This window comes from Pseudochaenichthys georgianus, chromosome 18 (assembly GCF_902827115.2).
Source record: "Pseudochaenichthys georgianus chromosome 18, fPseGeo1.2, whole genome shotgun sequence".
Taxonomy (NCBI): domain Eukaryota; kingdom Metazoa; phylum Chordata; class Actinopteri; order Perciformes; family Channichthyidae; genus Pseudochaenichthys; species Pseudochaenichthys georgianus.
Window position 1 is genome coordinate 2,972,866 of NC_047520.1, and position 17,201 is coordinate 2,990,066.

At 43.4% G+C, this 17,201-nt stretch overlaps 1 protein-coding gene across 1 annotated transcript in view; it reads right to left on the minus strand.

Moving 5' to 3' along the window:
- Positions 1-17,201, minus strand: part of nhsl2 (NHS-like 2) — a 48,851-nt gene that overhangs the window by 25,697 nt on the left and 5,953 nt on the right. The window contains exons 3-5 of the mRNA XM_071206630.1: positions 12,596-12,824; positions 6,073-6,249; positions 335-1,457 (exon numbers count right to left, since the gene is read on the minus strand). Of these exons, the coding sequence (XP_071062731.1) occupies positions 335-1,457; positions 6,073-6,249; positions 12,596-12,824 (1,529 nt within the window). The remainder of the gene's footprint in view (positions 1-334; positions 1,458-6,072; positions 6,250-12,595; positions 12,825-17,201) is intronic.

Consider the following 17,201-nt stretch of genomic DNA (forward strand, 5'->3'; position numbering starts at 1 on the left):
GGAAGACCGTCTGGATCGGGCAAATAAACTGCTAAACTTAAGTGCGGGCGACTGTGGCTGCGAGGGAGTGCGGTCGTCTTTCAACCAGAAGGCTGTGGGTTCGATCCCAGCCTGTGCAGCCAACATGTCGATGTATCCTTGGGCGAGATACTTAACCCTGAGTTGCTCCCGATGGCCAGCGGTGTGTGAATGTTAGGTCCTAGAGTAAGGTGCACTGCTCTGTATGAATGGATGAATGACATGTAGTATGTAAAGTGCTTTGAGGGGTCCTAAAGACGGGATAAATCGCTATATAAGTACAGTCCATTTACTTAAGTATTGTTGTATTTCCTACCTGTAAGGGTCATTCTTCCAGTCGCCCAGCTGCCAGTGAGTGGGGAAGGTCAATTCTGTATCTCCCTCCCTCTCTGGTGCTTGGACTTCCAGACTTGGAGGTCCATCAGCGCCTCCGTGGCCAATATCCCGCTCAACAACCATTGGTTTAGAAGAGCAGGACGAACTGGGCAGTAGGAAATCTGGCTGAAAGTCCGGGAAAAGATCCCTGGGGATGTGCAGGCTCTTTGGCCGGCCATCCCGGTAAAGTCCGCCTTCGTGGTGGATTCTCCCCTCCGCTTGTCCAAGGTTCTTCATTAGAGAGACGCTCCTCACAGGGGGCGGTGGCTTGCGCTTGGATTTCTTAAGCGAGATGGAGCGGGAGCGTAGGCGCAAGCGACCGTCGGCGCTGTAGTCTGAAGCCGTGACGGAGATTGTGTCCGTGGTACTGGTGCTGTCCTCGGAGCTGCCTCTGGGGTATCTGAGCGCATAGTTCTCCCCCAAACCCAGGAAGTGGTGATGCTGTTGTTGGTGGTCTGTTATTCCCATGGCATTCCCATTCCCTGTCGGCAAGACGCTCCCGTCCGGCTGTCCCAAACCGACTTCTGAAAAGCAGAAAGAATCCGAATCTGTGGGCGTGGAAAGGGAACGCTCACGAAACTTGAATGCGTTTGCCGCTGCTATTGAACGTGCCGACCTCTCTCGTCCTCTTGCTCCCTCCCAAACTCCTCCCCCTCCTCCTCTTCCTCCATCCGCCGCCGCACCTTCAGTCTCGCTTCGCTTCCCCATCGTCGCCGCCGCCAGTGAAACCCCCGGCATGTTATTCCCTCCTCCTCTCCCAGAAGGCATCGTCACGGACGAGAATGAACTGGAATGTAAGCCCCCGCCCGATTGTCCTGAATTCACGAACATCACGCCGTCCTGCGACCTCCCCCCCGACGATGCGATGACGCTGTGCTGTTTCGGCGGGACGGCTGGGCCTTTGTTCACGGTGTAATTGTAAGGCTCGTTCCACGCTCCGGGAGAAAAGGTGGAGCCCTTAGGTCCGTTCCAGGAAGCGGACGGTGTGTTTGAGCACAGGAGCCCGGAGTGGTCCATAGTTCCTGGGAGAAGTTGGTCCGCGGCGCGTTGCTCCAAAGCGCTATCTGTGGAGGACATAGAATTAAAAGTCATGCAAAATCCACATCTTCTACATCAACATGTGTCCCCTCTTCTTCATGTCTCTTCTACATCAACATGTGTCCCCTCTTCTCCATGTCTCTTCTACATCAACATGTGTCCCCTCTTCTCCATGTCTCTTCTACATCAACATGTGTCCCCTCTTCTTCATGTCTCTTCTACATCAACATGTGTCCCCTCTTCTTCATGTCTCTTCTACATCAACATGTGTCCCCTCTTCTCCATGTCTCTTCTACATCAACATGTGTCCCCTCTTCTTCATGTCTCTTCTACATCAACATGTGTCCCCTCTTCTTCTTGTCTCTTCTACATCAACATGTGTCCCCTCTTCTTCATGTATCTTCTACATCAACATGTGTCCCCTCTTCTTCTTGTCTCTTCTACATCAACATGTGTCCCCTCTTCTTCATGTCTCTTCTACATCAACATGTGTCCCCTCTTCTTCATGTCTCTTCTACATCAACATGTGTCCCCTCTTCTCCATGTCTCTTCTACATCAACATGTGTCCCCTCTTCTCCATGTCTCTTCTACATCAACATGTGTCCCCTCTTCTTCATGTCTCTTCTACATCAACATGTGTCCCCTCTTCTTCATTGTCTCTTCTACATCAACATGTGTCCCCTCTTCTTCGTGTCTCTTCTACATCAACATGTGTCCTCTCTTCTTCATGTCTCTTCTACATCAACATGTGTCCCCTCTTCTCCATGTCTCTTCTACATCAACATGTGTCCCCTCTTCTCCATGTCTCTTCTACATCAACATGTGTCCCCTCTTCTCCGTGTCTCTTCTACATCAACATGTGTCCCCTCTTCTTCATGTATCTTCTACATCAACATGTGTCCCCTCTTCTTCATGTCTCTTCTACATCAACATGTGTCCCCTCTTCTTCATGTCTCTTCTACATCAACATGTGTCCCCTCTTCTTCATGTCTCTTCTACATCAACATGTGTCCTCTCTTCTTCATGTCTCTTCTACATCAACATGTGTCCTCCTCTTCTCCATGTCTCTTCTACATCAACATGTGTCCCCTCTTCTTCCGTGTCTCTTCTACATCAACATGTGTCCCCTCTTCTCCGTGTCTCTTCTACATCAACATGTGTCCCCTCTTCTCCATGTCTCTTCTACATCAACATGTGTCCCCTCTTCTCCATGTCTCTTCTACATCAACATGTGTCCCCTCTTCTCCGTGTCTCTTCTACATCAACATGTGTCCCCTCTTCTCCGTGTCTCTTCTACATCAACATGTGTCCCCTCTTCTCCGTGTCTCTTCTACATCAACATGTGTCCCCTCTTCTTCATGTCTCTTCTACATCAACATGTGTCCCCTCTTCTTCATGTCTCTTCTACATCAACATGTGTCCCCTCTTCTTCATGTCTCTTCTACATCAACATGTGTCCCCTCTTCTTCATGTCTCTTCTACATCAACATGTGTCCCCTCTTCTTCATGTCTCTTCTACATCAACATGTGTCCCCTCTGTGGAAAGAGACTCTGAAAGTTTCAGGAACAAAGATTCTCTCTCTTTTTGATCCATTTCTATAAAAACCTGTCATAACGATGTGTTGGCTTGGTAACCATTAGCCAATCAGTAACCATGGTAACCCCCCCCCCTTATCACCTGAATCTCCTCTAGAGCACCATTGAGTTCTTTGTAACCAAATGTCTCTCAGAGGGGCGTGGGGAGGGGCTCCTGATTTTCATCTAAAGTAACAGACAGAGAATCAGCACTTTGGAAACAGGGCTGAAACAGAAGGGATTATGGGTAATGCTGCAATGATCTGTTTCTGATGGAGCCAAACACTTCAGATACATGTTCTGTATATATCTGAGAGCTGTAATATATTGATGAAAGACAGTATAATAGGGGACCTTTAATACAACTGAATATATGGGGACATGAAGATATACTTGGCAGCTTCTACCTATCGTCCACTTCCTTGCTTACTTCAACAGCAATGCATTCAAGTCCTTTAGATATTCAACACACTCTTGTTGCCAACTCGTTTCAATCTGAAAGACGTGCACACTGCTCAAGTCTTTAAAAGAAAGTGACAATAAACCTTCAGGATAAATTAGCAAATGTTTACAACAAGATGTGAAGGTTGCCACCCACCTATTTTGAGATGTGCTGCTATGTATAGTATATTATAAAGATCAATTATCCTATGCGCCTTCCTGCATTAGTTATACACACTGAGATGTTTGCCATTGACTGAGTGAGGACTCCGATATACCCTGCGATTAAGTATCGATGTTGCTTTGAATGAGTCAATCAGGCCTGAACGATCCTGGCTGCTGGCAACACAATCCTTTACTCGGCAAAACAGAGTCGAGTACATGCAGGGGGAAAGAAATGAATAATACAATATTATTATCCGTGGTGTTCTTTGGTGTAGCAACTATGTGGTGGGTTAAAAGCAGGATGAGAACATTATTAAGATGTTCTCCTGCCGGTGGTGGTGAAGTCGAAAGGGACTTGGCTTGGCAACTGGAAGGTCACCAGTTCAAGTCCCGGCAAGACCAAGTGCTACCGAGGTGTCCCTGAGCAAGGCACCGTTCCCCACACTGCTCCCCGGGCGCCGTTCAAAATGGCAGCCCACTGCTCCTAACACTAGGATGGGATGCAGAGAAACAATTTCCCCACGAGGGATTAATAAAGTATATCATATCAAGCCCAGATTAATGTCACAAAGCTTAAGTCATCGGATTTGACACCGAAACAGAGAAAAATGGAGGTACAAAAACTATTTTATCTGAAATAACATCTTCAGACTTTTCACGTGTGTCAATTAAAACATGACTCGCCAAGAGCATATATATACAAACATATGTAATCGTCCCATCTCTCCATCCTCCCAAGGGATCAAATGATACAAGGCTTCCTGAACCAGAGAAAACCTCGTCCAGTTAAATCTGGGGTTTCCAAAGTTTCAGTAGAAATCTGGGTTAGTAGTTTCTTTTATTGTGACATCTTCCGTTCGTTTCGCTTGTAACCTTGCCAACAAGTACATAAAGTAGCAAAGTAAGAGTTTGCCTGTTTGACCGGAGCACTTTTCTCGTTGTCCTTAGTTTGAGTCGTTAAGGTTTATTGCACTTATTGTACGTTGATTTGGATAAAAGCGTCCGCTAAATGTAATAGTAACGAGATCAGGAATAATGGAATAAAGGAAAGGTAAAACATCGGACAAGGATCTTTTCTTCATCGTCACTGTTAGACAAATATCACGGCCCGTCCACACGGCGGCGTGCGTTGAAAGCCTCACCATTCACTTTGAATGGGGTGACGTCACTTTTCGCCGAACTGCATTGTGGGAAGCGACGCGGAGCTTTGCTGGCGTGGCTCGCTGCAAAAGTTGAGCAATGTTCAACTTTTGAAGCGTCAGCCAATCGAATCATATGCCAGTACAAGCTCTAGCCAATCAAACCGCGTGCTTGTGTGTCAGGGGCGGGAGATTCATGTGATTGGTTGTTGGTCGAGTGATCCTCTCCAGAATGGAAGTAGTCATCACATACAGAGCATCAACTAGTTCCTGAGCAGTGTCCTTCACATGCTGATATCCAAGAGAGGGAGTTACACCGTCACAAGATGGAGGACTACCGGTTCTTGTAGGAAATCATACATCCTACAAAATTCTGACTTTTTCTGAAAATCTCAAAATTCTGAAAAAAAATAAAATGTTTTTGGCTTTTTTCGAAATCTCAAAAGCATTTCTCAAAATTCTGACTTTTTTCTCAATATAACATTTGTCTATCTCCATAGAGGCTGAATCATCATGTTAATCACATAGCTATCATATGCCTCAAACAGTCCTGATCAGGGGCGGATTTAGGATTGTCGGAGATCCGGGGCTTAGCCCAGATGGGGAATGAAATGGGGATGTTGTTGTTGTTGTTGTTGTTGCTGCGACAGCACACATTTACCACCACCTTAAAGCGGACAACAACCTGAAACATCATCCATTTCATCACTGCTGGTGATGTCATTGTTGTCAGCTGCTGATACTGCTGCAGCAGCTTGATTTGATGAAAATGACTTTCTAATATCCATAACTTTAGCTTTAACTCGTCAGGCACTGATCAGGAAGGATCACTTCTTCTTCTTCAGGGCAGGGAAGGCTACGCAGTACGCAGGCTACTGTCCCGCAGCTGCTGCCTCTCTGTTGGACTCCAGTACTGCACAATATTCACGAGACGTTTTAAAAATAAATAAAAACGTTTTAAGTCAAACATTCGGGGCTTTTCAGAAAACATCCGGAGTTTGAGCCCAAGTAGCCACCCCCTAGCGCCGCCACTGGTCCTGATGCTCTTCTACGTAATCATGTACACAGCTACGTAATAATAATAATAATACATTTTATTTCGAGGCGCCTTTCAGGACACCCAAGGTCGCCTTACAGTGCATTTAAAAGTTAAAACAGCTAAAACAAAAACGGAACACAATTTAATCTAACCGACGAGGCAATACAGCAGCATAAAAGCATAAAACAGGCAAGACGAGAGTGTGGAGTGACGGGCCTTTGTTGTCATGTGTACTCTGATATTGGAAGAGTACATTCTGTATTTTCCAGTCACACACATACCTGCAGGTGAGGTTGTGTCGAGGTCAGAGAGGGTCTTCCTCAATGGGAGGTTCTGCTGGAAAGTGTCCGTGACGGGCTCCAGGGAGCGGGGCTGGAGGGGGTAAGGGTCTCCTGGAGAGGGGGAGGGCGAGTGCTGGAGGAGGTCGACACCGTGGAACTTCCCTCCTCTCCCTTCACCTGGAGGAGAAACAGAGCGAGGGGAGAGTCATTTTACCTGACACGCAGTACATTCAATAAGACGCTTAATCCCATCATGTTGTTGACTTGGCAATAAAGTATTCGATTATGACTCCGGAGAGACCGAGATGTGCGGAAAGGGATTTGATTCCGTGGGCATCACTTGATTTGAAGTCAGTCGGGTGCACTAATATGATTTCCTTTTTTTATTGAACTCAATACACCAAGATTGTTTTACAAAGGTTAACATTTATTTGTGTACGATATGGACTAAAACGTATAGTAACTGCATTTGAAAAACAAGTCGTATGTCATGCATTTTAAGCCATGATGTGCAAATGGGAGATTTAATATTAGATGCGTCTGTAGCGACAAAACTCCCAATGAACAGTCGCTAGAAGCTAAAGTGGGCTCATCACTTTGACACGTTTACATTGAAAGAGTCCGTACTGAAGTTGTAGATTATCGATGTTGAATGACTCAAATAAACAACAAATCCAATCCACTTTATTTATATAGCACAGTTTAAAGACAGAGGGTTTGCCAAAGTGCTTCACAATGAACATAACATTATAATAAAATATAATATTACACGAATAGATAAAAAAAGCACACATAAGAATAAATACAAGGCACATAAAGGCTATGGACAGACAGTGAAAGCATACAAACAGGTATGACACAGCTCAGACTGACTGGCTGGTAAGCGAGGGAAAAGAGGTGGGTTTTTAGGCGGGACTTAAAAGCTTCAAGAGTGGGCGACAATTTAACATGAGGGGGGCAGGTCGTTCCAGAGCCTGCCCCCTTAAACTAAAGAACTTAACTTAAAGAGGACCAACCGGTCAAGAGGAAATGTCTGAACTAGCTCTGTGTCATCTAACAGGAGGACTAAATACCAATAAACGAGACGCATGTGACAAACACGGACGGAAGTGATAATTAAATACAAATGTTAGCGATCTAAAATAATAGAGATAATTGCCTCCTACACGTATCATTATGTATATTTTGACCACGTGTGTCTCGTGCAACATCTTCGTCTTGCGAACATTACGTGCTGCTTTTCCTTTTGAACAACAATAAAATCCCCTTCAGCATTTTCCTAATTCTTCTTATGTCACGGTCAATAACATGCCACAACTCCTGAAGACAATGTTGCCTAATGAACGGCTTGAACACAGAGAAATCTGTTCACGATACTACATGTGAGCGCCATGGTCCTCACTACCCGAGTCAAGGCTTTTAAAATCGGCCAGGTTGTTGAAGACTAAATGTTAATGCACCAACAAAAGAGATCCAAAATGATGTTTTGTGGCAGGGGGGGGCATTTACTGACATTATTCGTCATGATGTCTGGATTTCCTTTTACCTACAACGCTGACTCGAGTTTAAATCAGGAGGGTTTTGTCAACCGAACGAGGTCATCTCAGCCGAACGAGTACATGTCACAGAAGACGACAACGAGAACATTGAAGTGACAACAGCTACTTTCTTATTTCTGCTTCCTTAACCTACGTGGTTATGTGCCACGAGTGATCCGGAGTAAATGGTGCGGATAAACCGGCTGTTCTATTGTACTTCGCGTCCTTCTGAGGACTTGACACAGCAGTCCATAATCCAATGAGTCATCGCAGGCAGCAGGTACCCACTTGATAACCTCGATGACATGCAGCGCACTCGCTCAACCAGCTGCATCATTCGCTCAGGGTCCATTAAAGCCATCAGCTTTGTTTTATTGTGAGTCAAATCGGATGCCGTCTAAAATATGTCTCCTGTAACGACTCAGTGACGTAAGTTTTCCTCAATGAGACGAGACAGAATACACCAACAACCAATGAGATCAGTATGTAGTGTCTCTACTTTAAAGAGTCCTCTCCTGCTGATGTTCAGGTGTATATCAGTATGTAGTGTCTCTACTTTAAAGAGTCCTCTCCTGCTGATGTTCAGGTGTGTATCAGTATGTAGTGTCTCTACTTTAAAGAGTCCTCTCCTGCTGATGTTCAGGTGTGTATCAGTATGTAGTGTCTCTACTTTAAAGAGTTCTCTCCTGCTGATGTTCAGGTGTATATCAATATGTAGTGTCTCTACTTTAAAGAGTCCTCTCCTGCTGATGTTCAGGTGTATATCAGTATGTAGTGTCTCTACTTTAAAGAGTCCTCTCCTGCTGATGTTCAGGTGTATATCAGTATGTAGTGTCTCTACTTTAAAGAGTCCTCTCCTGCTGATGTTCAGGTGTATATCAGTATGTAGTGTCTCTACTTTAAAGAGTCCTCTCCTGCTGATGTTCAGGTGTATATCAGTATGTAGTGTCTCTACTTTAAAGAGTCCTCTCCTGCTGATGCTCAGGTGTATATCAGTATGTAGTGTCTCTACTTTAAAGAGTCCTCTCCTGCTGATGTTCAGGTGTATATCACTATGTAGTGTCTCTACTTTAAAGAGTCCTCTCCTGCTGATGTTCAGGTGTATATCAGTATGTAGTGTCTCTACTTTAAAGAGTCCTCTCCTGCTGATGTTCAGGTGTTTATCAGTATGTAGTGTCTCTACTTTAAAGAGTCCTCTCCTGCTGATGTTCAGGTGTATATCAGTATGTAGTGTCTCTACTTTAAAGGGCCCTCTCCTGCTGATGTTCAGGTGTATATCAGTATGTAGTGTCTCTACTTTAAAGAGTCCTCTCCTGCTGATGTTCAGGTGTATATCAGTATGTAGTGTCTCTACTTTAAAGAGTCCTCTCCTGCTGATGTTCAGGTGTACATCAGTGTGTAGTGTCTCTACTTTAAAGAGTCCTCTCCTGCTGATGTTCAGGTGTGTATCAGTATGTAGTGTCTCTACTTTAAAGAGTCCTCTCCTGCTGATGTTCAGGTGTATATCAGTATGTAGTGTCTCTACTTTAAAGAGTCCTCTCCTGCTGATGTTCAGGTGTATATCAGTATGTGGTGTCTCTACTTTAAAGAGTCCTCTCCTGCTGATGTTCAGGTGTATATCAGTATGTAGTGTCTCTACTTTAAAGAGTCCTCTCCTGCTGATGTTCAGGTGTATATCAGTATGTAGTGTCTCTACTTTAAAGAGTCCTCTCCTGCTGATGTTCAGGTGTATATCAGTATGTAGTGTCTCTACTTCAAAGAGTCCTCTCCTGCTGATGTTCAGGTGTATATCAGTATGTAGTGTCTCTAGTTTAAAGAGTCCTCTCCTGCTGATGTTCAGGTGTATATCAGTATGTAGTGTCTCTACTTTAAAGAGTCCTCTCCTGCTGATGTTCAGGTGTATATCAGTATGTAGTGTCTCTACTTTAAAGAGTCCTCTCCTGCTGATGTTCAGGTGTATATCAGTATGTAGTGTCTCTACTTTAAAGAGTCCTCTCCTGCTGATGTTCAGGTGTATATCAGTATGTAGTGTCTCTACTTTAAAGAGTGCTCTCCTGCTGATGTTCAGGTGTATATCAGTATGTAGTGTCTCTACTTTAAAGAGTCCTCTCCTGCTGATGTTCAGGTGTATATCAGTATGTAGCGTCTCTACTTTAAAGAGTCCTCTCCTGCTGATGCTCAGGTGTATATCAGTATGTAGCGTCTCTACTTTAAAGAGTCCTCTCCTGCTGATGTTCAGGTGTATATCAGTATGTAGTGTCTCTACTTTAAAGAGTCCTCTCCTGCTGATGTTCAGGTGTATATCAGTATGTAGTGTCTCTACTTTAAAGAGTGCTCTCCTGCTGATGTTCAGGTGTATATCAGTATGTAGTGTCTCTACTTTAAAGAGTCCTCTCCTGCTGATGTTCAGGTGTATATCAGTATGTAGTGTCTCCACTTTAAAGAGTCCTCTCCTGCTTGTTAACTGGCCTCACACAACTCAAGTTTCACTTCTCAAATTGCTAATTGGAGTAAGTATTGTCCTCAAACTACTCTTCTCTAAATCTCTCTGGGTTCCTTTATCCTTCTCAATCCTTTGTGGCTCTCCCAGGGGCGCCGTAAGGGGGTGAAAAGTTAGGACGATTCTAAGGGCCCGTGACTGACAGGGGCCCAAACTATTTTATAACATTAAGAAATAAATGTGATATATTTTCATGGGGCCCAAAATCCCTGGCGGCGCCCTTGGGCCTCTCCCTCCCGCTCAGAAGGAGGTGAGTTCCCACCAAGTGCAGCGCCACAGGCATGCATCATTATACCTGACCTTATACTCTACCACACAGTGGGAGAGAAGGGGGAGACGGACAGGGAGGGAGATATTTAACCATAGATGCAAAAGAGTGAGAAGGGGGGGAGAGGCACCGAGTGACGAAGCAGTTGCTATGCCAAAAACACATTCTCACACACACACACACACACACACACACACACACACACACACACACACACACACACACACACACACACACACACACACACACACACACACACACACACACCACACACACACACACACACACACACACACACCACACCACACACACACACACACACCACACACACACACACACACACACACACACACACACACACACACACACACACACACACACACACACACACACACACACACACACACACACACACACACACACACACACACACACACACACACACACACACACACACACACACACACACACACACACACACACACACACAAGGAGGAGGTTTGGATGAGACGAGTGGAAGCAGGAGTGTCAGAACGATGCTGCCGAGGACGACCGCAGCATACTAACAGCTCTGACAACACACACACACTCTCTCTCACACACACACACACACACACTCACACACACACACATACACACAAAGCAATGCTGACTGCAGAGATGAGCGAGGGCAATACTGAATGTGATCGTGACAAGAAAATGTTCTCAACGTCAAATCTTGTTTCTGTAACATTTTCTCCCTTAAAGTCAAGTGTCAAGTGTGTGTGTGTGCGTGCGCGCGCGCGCGTGTGTGTGTGTGTGTGTGTGTGTGTGTGTCAATTGCACGTCTACATATCATCCAATGTAACCTGTGAGGTAAGACTTCTGGCATTTATTTTCAAATTGTTTCAGCAACAAAGGGGTCAAAACTGATTTTTGGTGGATTTATAATAATAATAATAATAAAATGATAATAATGTTAATAATACATTTACAAAACGTGTGAATCTGTTGAAAATTGTTATTCATTTTGTTAAGTCTCTAAGTAAGAAAAAAGGAGATGATATAATACTAAAGTTTCTGAATTAGCACTACCAAAATTGAAATGAATTGTTTGGTTCCTTTCGGTCTGATTTCCCACTCCTCTCACTTCAACACGTGTCACAGGAAGGACCGAACCATTAGAGAATAACACAGAAGGTGTGAATCATATTTTCACTCCGAGGTATTAAGTGTGTGGAACAAAGTCAGCCATGTTTTCCTTTTACAGCAACAAACCGCTGCCGGCAATACAAATACATTTCATCCAGTATCCAAATACAGCTGATCGATTGAGCATTGCTGTTAATCATCCTCAACAAGAATCCTGTTCTTTGAATGGATAATTACTACAAATCGAAGCTGAACGCCAATCGCCGGTGTTTACAGGAACCCTTTTAAATACAGCAAACCCTTCTACTACATTCTCAGGATCAGACTGGTCAACAAGATGAAATATTCATGAAGTCCTGAAGATACCGTAGCCGTGCCAGTCCAAAGACTTCAAAGGCAAGAATTACGAAGTATTTTGCTATCCAAAGGTATTGTGTCCTGAATCTTCTACGACCGCCATCACTTTGGATCTATAGAAACATCCTGCAGGCTTGTTTGAAACATAGCGGTGGAAACTGTAAAATAGGCCTTTCACAATACATCCATCAACTCAAAGAAAAGGGAGCCTCTTCTAAATGTGCCCTTCAACACAAACAAAACCAAGGTCTTCTTTAAGGTGATGTTGACAATTCGTTTTGGGAAGAGAATGATTTTCAGCTTCGATCTAAATGAAGCGACGCCCGATGTGATGCCCGACTCTGATAAAAGTCCCTGCAGTCGACCTGTCGACTTGTCCTTGGGCGAGATACTAAACCCCAAGTTGCTTTCAATGGCGACTTCTGTGTATTTCATTCTCACATGCAGCTAGTATACCAGCCTCTGCCTCCCTGTGAATGCGTGCGAACGGATGAATACTAACTCCCTTTAGTTTCAGTGTAAACCTGATCGAGAACTTCTCGGTTCTCCACAACACACATTCATTGACTGGTGGAGTCCACGACGCACACAATTATCCAAGCTACACATCACTTCACCCACAGGTCTTTAGGCCAGAGAAAACAGTTCTGCACCCTGAACCCTAAACCCAACCGTAAACCCAACCCTAACCCTAACCCTGAACCCCTATCCTTTTTAGTTTTAGCGTACCTGTGACGTCGAGCGCTATGAACTGCCCCGGCGGCCGTCTCCCCGGCGGCCAGCGTGGCTTGTCAGCGACGGGAGGCCCCGTGATGGCGGAGGTGTTGCCGCTCCAACCCGGCGGGGGGCGATCCGAGCCGCAGGGCGACGGAGACGGAGAGGGAGACGGGTCGGTGACGGACCTCAGTCCAAACACCGAGGAGGAGGTCTCATCGTCATAGAGCTGTTTGGTCGCCGGCTAGAAGACGAGGAAGAAGAGACATTCTTTACTCAAGTAGAAGTACAGATACTCGTGTTTCAAAATACTCTGGTGAAAGTAGAAGTACTGACTAAACTTCTTTACTCAAGTGAAAGTAAAGAGGCTTTGAAGTGTGCTTCAGTAAAAAGTACCCATCACTAGCAGCTGCTTTAAAGAGTACCTGACCTCCCTTTATATTAATAGAACCATAATGTCATTGTTAGCTAATGAATGTTTCCATGCTGACCAACGGCAACATGACAACGTTTCCATTGGTCCCTCTTCTTTAGAGAAGACCAGGAAGTGATGGATACACGGATCGTGTTCCAACCAATAGGCACGCAATGACTCTAAAGAATAATGATCACGCACCAACACACATTCAGACTAAAGGAACCAGCTGTTTGGGAAATGAGAGAAGTAGAAAGTACAAGTATTTGAGTTCAACATGTGAGAAGTAGAAAGTACAGGTATTTGAGTTCAACATGTAAGAAGTAGAAAGTACAGGTATTTGTGTTCAACATGTAAGAAGTAGAAAGTACAGGTATTTGAGTTCAACTTGTGAGAAGTAGAAAGTACAGGTATTTGAGTTCAACATGTAAGAAGTAGAAAGTACAGGTATTTGTGTTCAACATGTAAGAAGTAGAAAGTACAGGTATTTGAGTTCAACATGTAAGAAGTAGAAAGTACAGGTATTTGTGTTCAACATGTAAGAAGTAGAAAGTACAGGTATTTGTGTTCAACATGTGAGAAGTAGAAAGTACAGGTATTTGTGTTCAACATGTAAGAAGTAGAAAGTACAGGTATTTGAGTTCAACAAGTAAGAAGTAGAAAGTACAGGTATTTGTGTTCAACATGTGAGAAGTAGAAAGTACAGGTATTTGTGTTCAAAATGTAAAAAGTAGAAAGTACAGGTATTTGGGTTCAACATGTAAGAAGTAAAAAGTACAGGTATTTGAGTTCAACATGTAAGAAGTAGAAAGTACAGGTATTTGAGTTCAACATGTAAGAAGTAGAAAGTACAGGTATTTGAGTTCAACTTGTGAGAAGTAGAAAGTACAGGTATTTGAGTTCAACATGTAAGAAGTAGAAAGTACAGGTATTTGAGTTCAACAAGTAAGAAGTAGAAAGTACAGGTATTTGTGTTCAACATGTGAGAAGTAGAAAGTACAGGTATTTGTGTTCAACATGTAAGAAGTAGAAAGTACAGGTATTTGAGTTCAACAAGTAAGAAGTAGAAAGTACAGGTATTTGTGTTCAACATGTGAGAAGTAGAAAGTACAGGTATTTGTGTTCAAAATGTAAAAAGTAGAAAGTACAGGTATTTGGGTTCAACATGTAAGAAGTAAAAAGTACAGGTATTTGTGTTCAACATGTAAGAAGTAGAAAGTACAGGTATGTGAGTTCAACATGTGAGAAGTAGAAAGTACAGGTATTTGAGTTCAACATGTAAGAAGTAGAAAGTACAGGTATTTGAGTTCAACATGTAAGAAGTAGAAAGTACAGGTATTTGAGTTCAACATGTAAGAAGTAGAAAGTACAGGTATTTGAGTTCAACATGTAAGAAGTAGAAAGTACAGGTATTTGAGTTCAACATGTAAGAAGTAGAAAGTACAGGTATTTGAGTTCAACATGTAAGAAGTAGAAAGTACAGGTATTTGTGTTCAACATGTAAGAAGTAGAAAGTACAGGTATGTGAGTTCAACATGTGAGAAGTAGAAAGTACAGGTATTTGAGTTCAACATGTAAGAAGTAGAAAGTACAGGTATTTGAGTTCAACATGTAAGAAGTAGAAAGTACAGGTATTTGAGTTCAACATGTAAGAAGTAGAAAGTACAGGTATTTGAGTTCAACATGTAAGAAGTAGAAAGTACAGGTATTTGTGTTCAAAATGTATGAAAGTAAAAAGTCGTCAGTAAAATAATTAGTGGAGTAAAGTACTGACACCAGAAAAATGTACATACGTACAGTAACAAAGTATTTGTACTCCAATACTTCCCACCTCTGCGAGGAAGAGATGGAGTGTGTGAGCAATCTTCTCTCAGACAGGCTTAAACCTGCAGTAATTGATAATTTTTTTGCCCCTCTGGGTCAGTGCAACAAGCTGCAAACATATCACCGGGATAAACACCTTATTAACGGGAGATGGGGAGTGTGTTAGCAAAGTCGCCTGTTAAATCCAGCTGATACAGAGAGACATGAGATTCATTTGAGGATGAGTTTTTCTAGACGTTGAGGAAACACGAGTGGACGCAACAAAGTTTTGATTTTAATTGAGGAGGTGTTCTTAAATATCTTATATTTTACTGTTATCCTGTACCGAAAAAAAAGTAATTGGCTCATAGTAAAACAACTTGTTTTATGTGTGCTTAATAGTTCCCAAAAAAGGGTGTCTAATCAATTCAATGCAACCTATACCTGGTCAAAGAAACAGAGAATCATTTATTTCTATTTCTTCTTTTCTAAATATTCTTTATATGGATTGAAAAATATTCTTTGTTTTTTTTCACAATTAATTTATAGCTCTAATGCACACATTATTTCTGTTTTCTTCTTCGTCCTAAAATTGTACAACCAATGTGCGACTTACTGAGGAAAAAGGGACATTTTGTAATGAAATCCACGTTTATTTTACTAATGTTAACCATCTTAATGCAGTTTGACCGGCCTAACTTGATTTCCTATCTTGTTCAATATCTCGTCCCAAACTTCTCTAAAAGTTCTCGTTGCTGTGTTTTATTACACATCAGATGAGAGGGATTTCTTCTCTTTAGAAAGGTGTTGTTGGGTCTAGCAAAACGAAAAGACTATATTAACTCCGGATTCAATTAAAGCTGAAATCAATACGAGGCGAGACAGAGGTCATCTAATCATCTACCTTCACCAGAGTGAAATGATTTGTCTTCTTTAAGCTGCTTCAATGACACTGGGACACTAGTCTCATCAACAGGAAGTTGTAATCCCAGCTGGGAGGGAACTGTCATCCATCCGTTCTTAAACCTCATATCTACCATCTCTACCAAAGAGCCTCGAAGCAAGGCATTAAAACCCACACTTCTTTAGGGCTTTTGCAATGCAGGAAACACTCTCTGATGAAATACGTGAAAGAAACCGTTCGTGTCTCAAATCCAAGTTACTTATGGCGCATTTCCACTACAGCGCGGAGTTCGCTTTAAGCGTGCCGAGCCGTGCGGGGCTCGTTTTTGGTTGCGTTTCCACTTAGCGTAGTACCGGCTAGCGGGTACTATTTCACAGTTTTCTGGCCCCATAAAATCGAGGTTGAGTATGCTAAACTAGAGTCGTTGGCAAGGGGGCTACAACTACAACAAGATGAACATATTTGACCGTGGTTTAATTGTAATACACGTTTCAAAGTGATGCCGAAGTAACAACACACTGATACCGGTTAGTAAAAACCATGAATTAATGCTTTGACAAGTCTGCAGACAGACGGCAGTCAAAAACCCGTTTAAAATGCGTGTTTTCTGAATGGAGATCGGCTAAGCTAACGTTGTATATGCTCCGACCGTCCACACTCACAACAACAGCCTATACAGACATAAATAAACCAGCGACTGTATTCTCCATGACACAGGCAGTCTGTAGTTTGCACTTGTTTAACTTTTGTCTAGTTTCTGAACAGATATGAGGAGCTCTGAGCTCTGAGGGCTAAGAGCTAACGGCTGTGTTGTTTTTCTGGGGGTTCTCATTGAAGATGACGTCACGGCTCCGCCTACACTGCGTTACTATAGTTACTGCCCCAGTTCCTAAACTGTAATGGAAATGCGCCATAAAGTGAGCCAGTCCTAATGAGGCCTAGCCATACCGAGCGAGGCCGAGCGAGGCCGTGTAGTGGAAATGCGCCAAATTGAAAAAAGCCAAAACAGAGAGAAATACATTTAATAAAACCTGGAAAAATGCTTATTTTCTCCGAACAACAGTCCAAAGGTCAGAAATATTTCATTTACAATAATACCATTCAGAGAAAAGCAGCAGATCTCACATTTGAGAAGCCAGAATTGATTATTTGTGACCTTTCTGCTTGATAAAAGACCAATTGAGCATTATCGTTGACTATCCCAGCACCGAGGGAACTGTCATCCATGCGAATGGATCTGGCCCTTCCTACATCCAGGACATGGTTAAACCGTACACCCCAGCACGTGCACTCCGCTCTGCATCAGCCAAACGGCTCGCTGCACCCTCGCTGCGAGGGGGACCCAAGTTCCCATCAGCAAAAACACGTGGGTTTGCTTTCCTGGCTCCAAAATGGTGGAATGAGCTCCCCATTGACATCAGGACAGCAGGAAGCTTACACACCTTCCGGCGCAGACTGAAAACTCATCTCTTTCGACTCCACTTCGAGCGATAGAATGA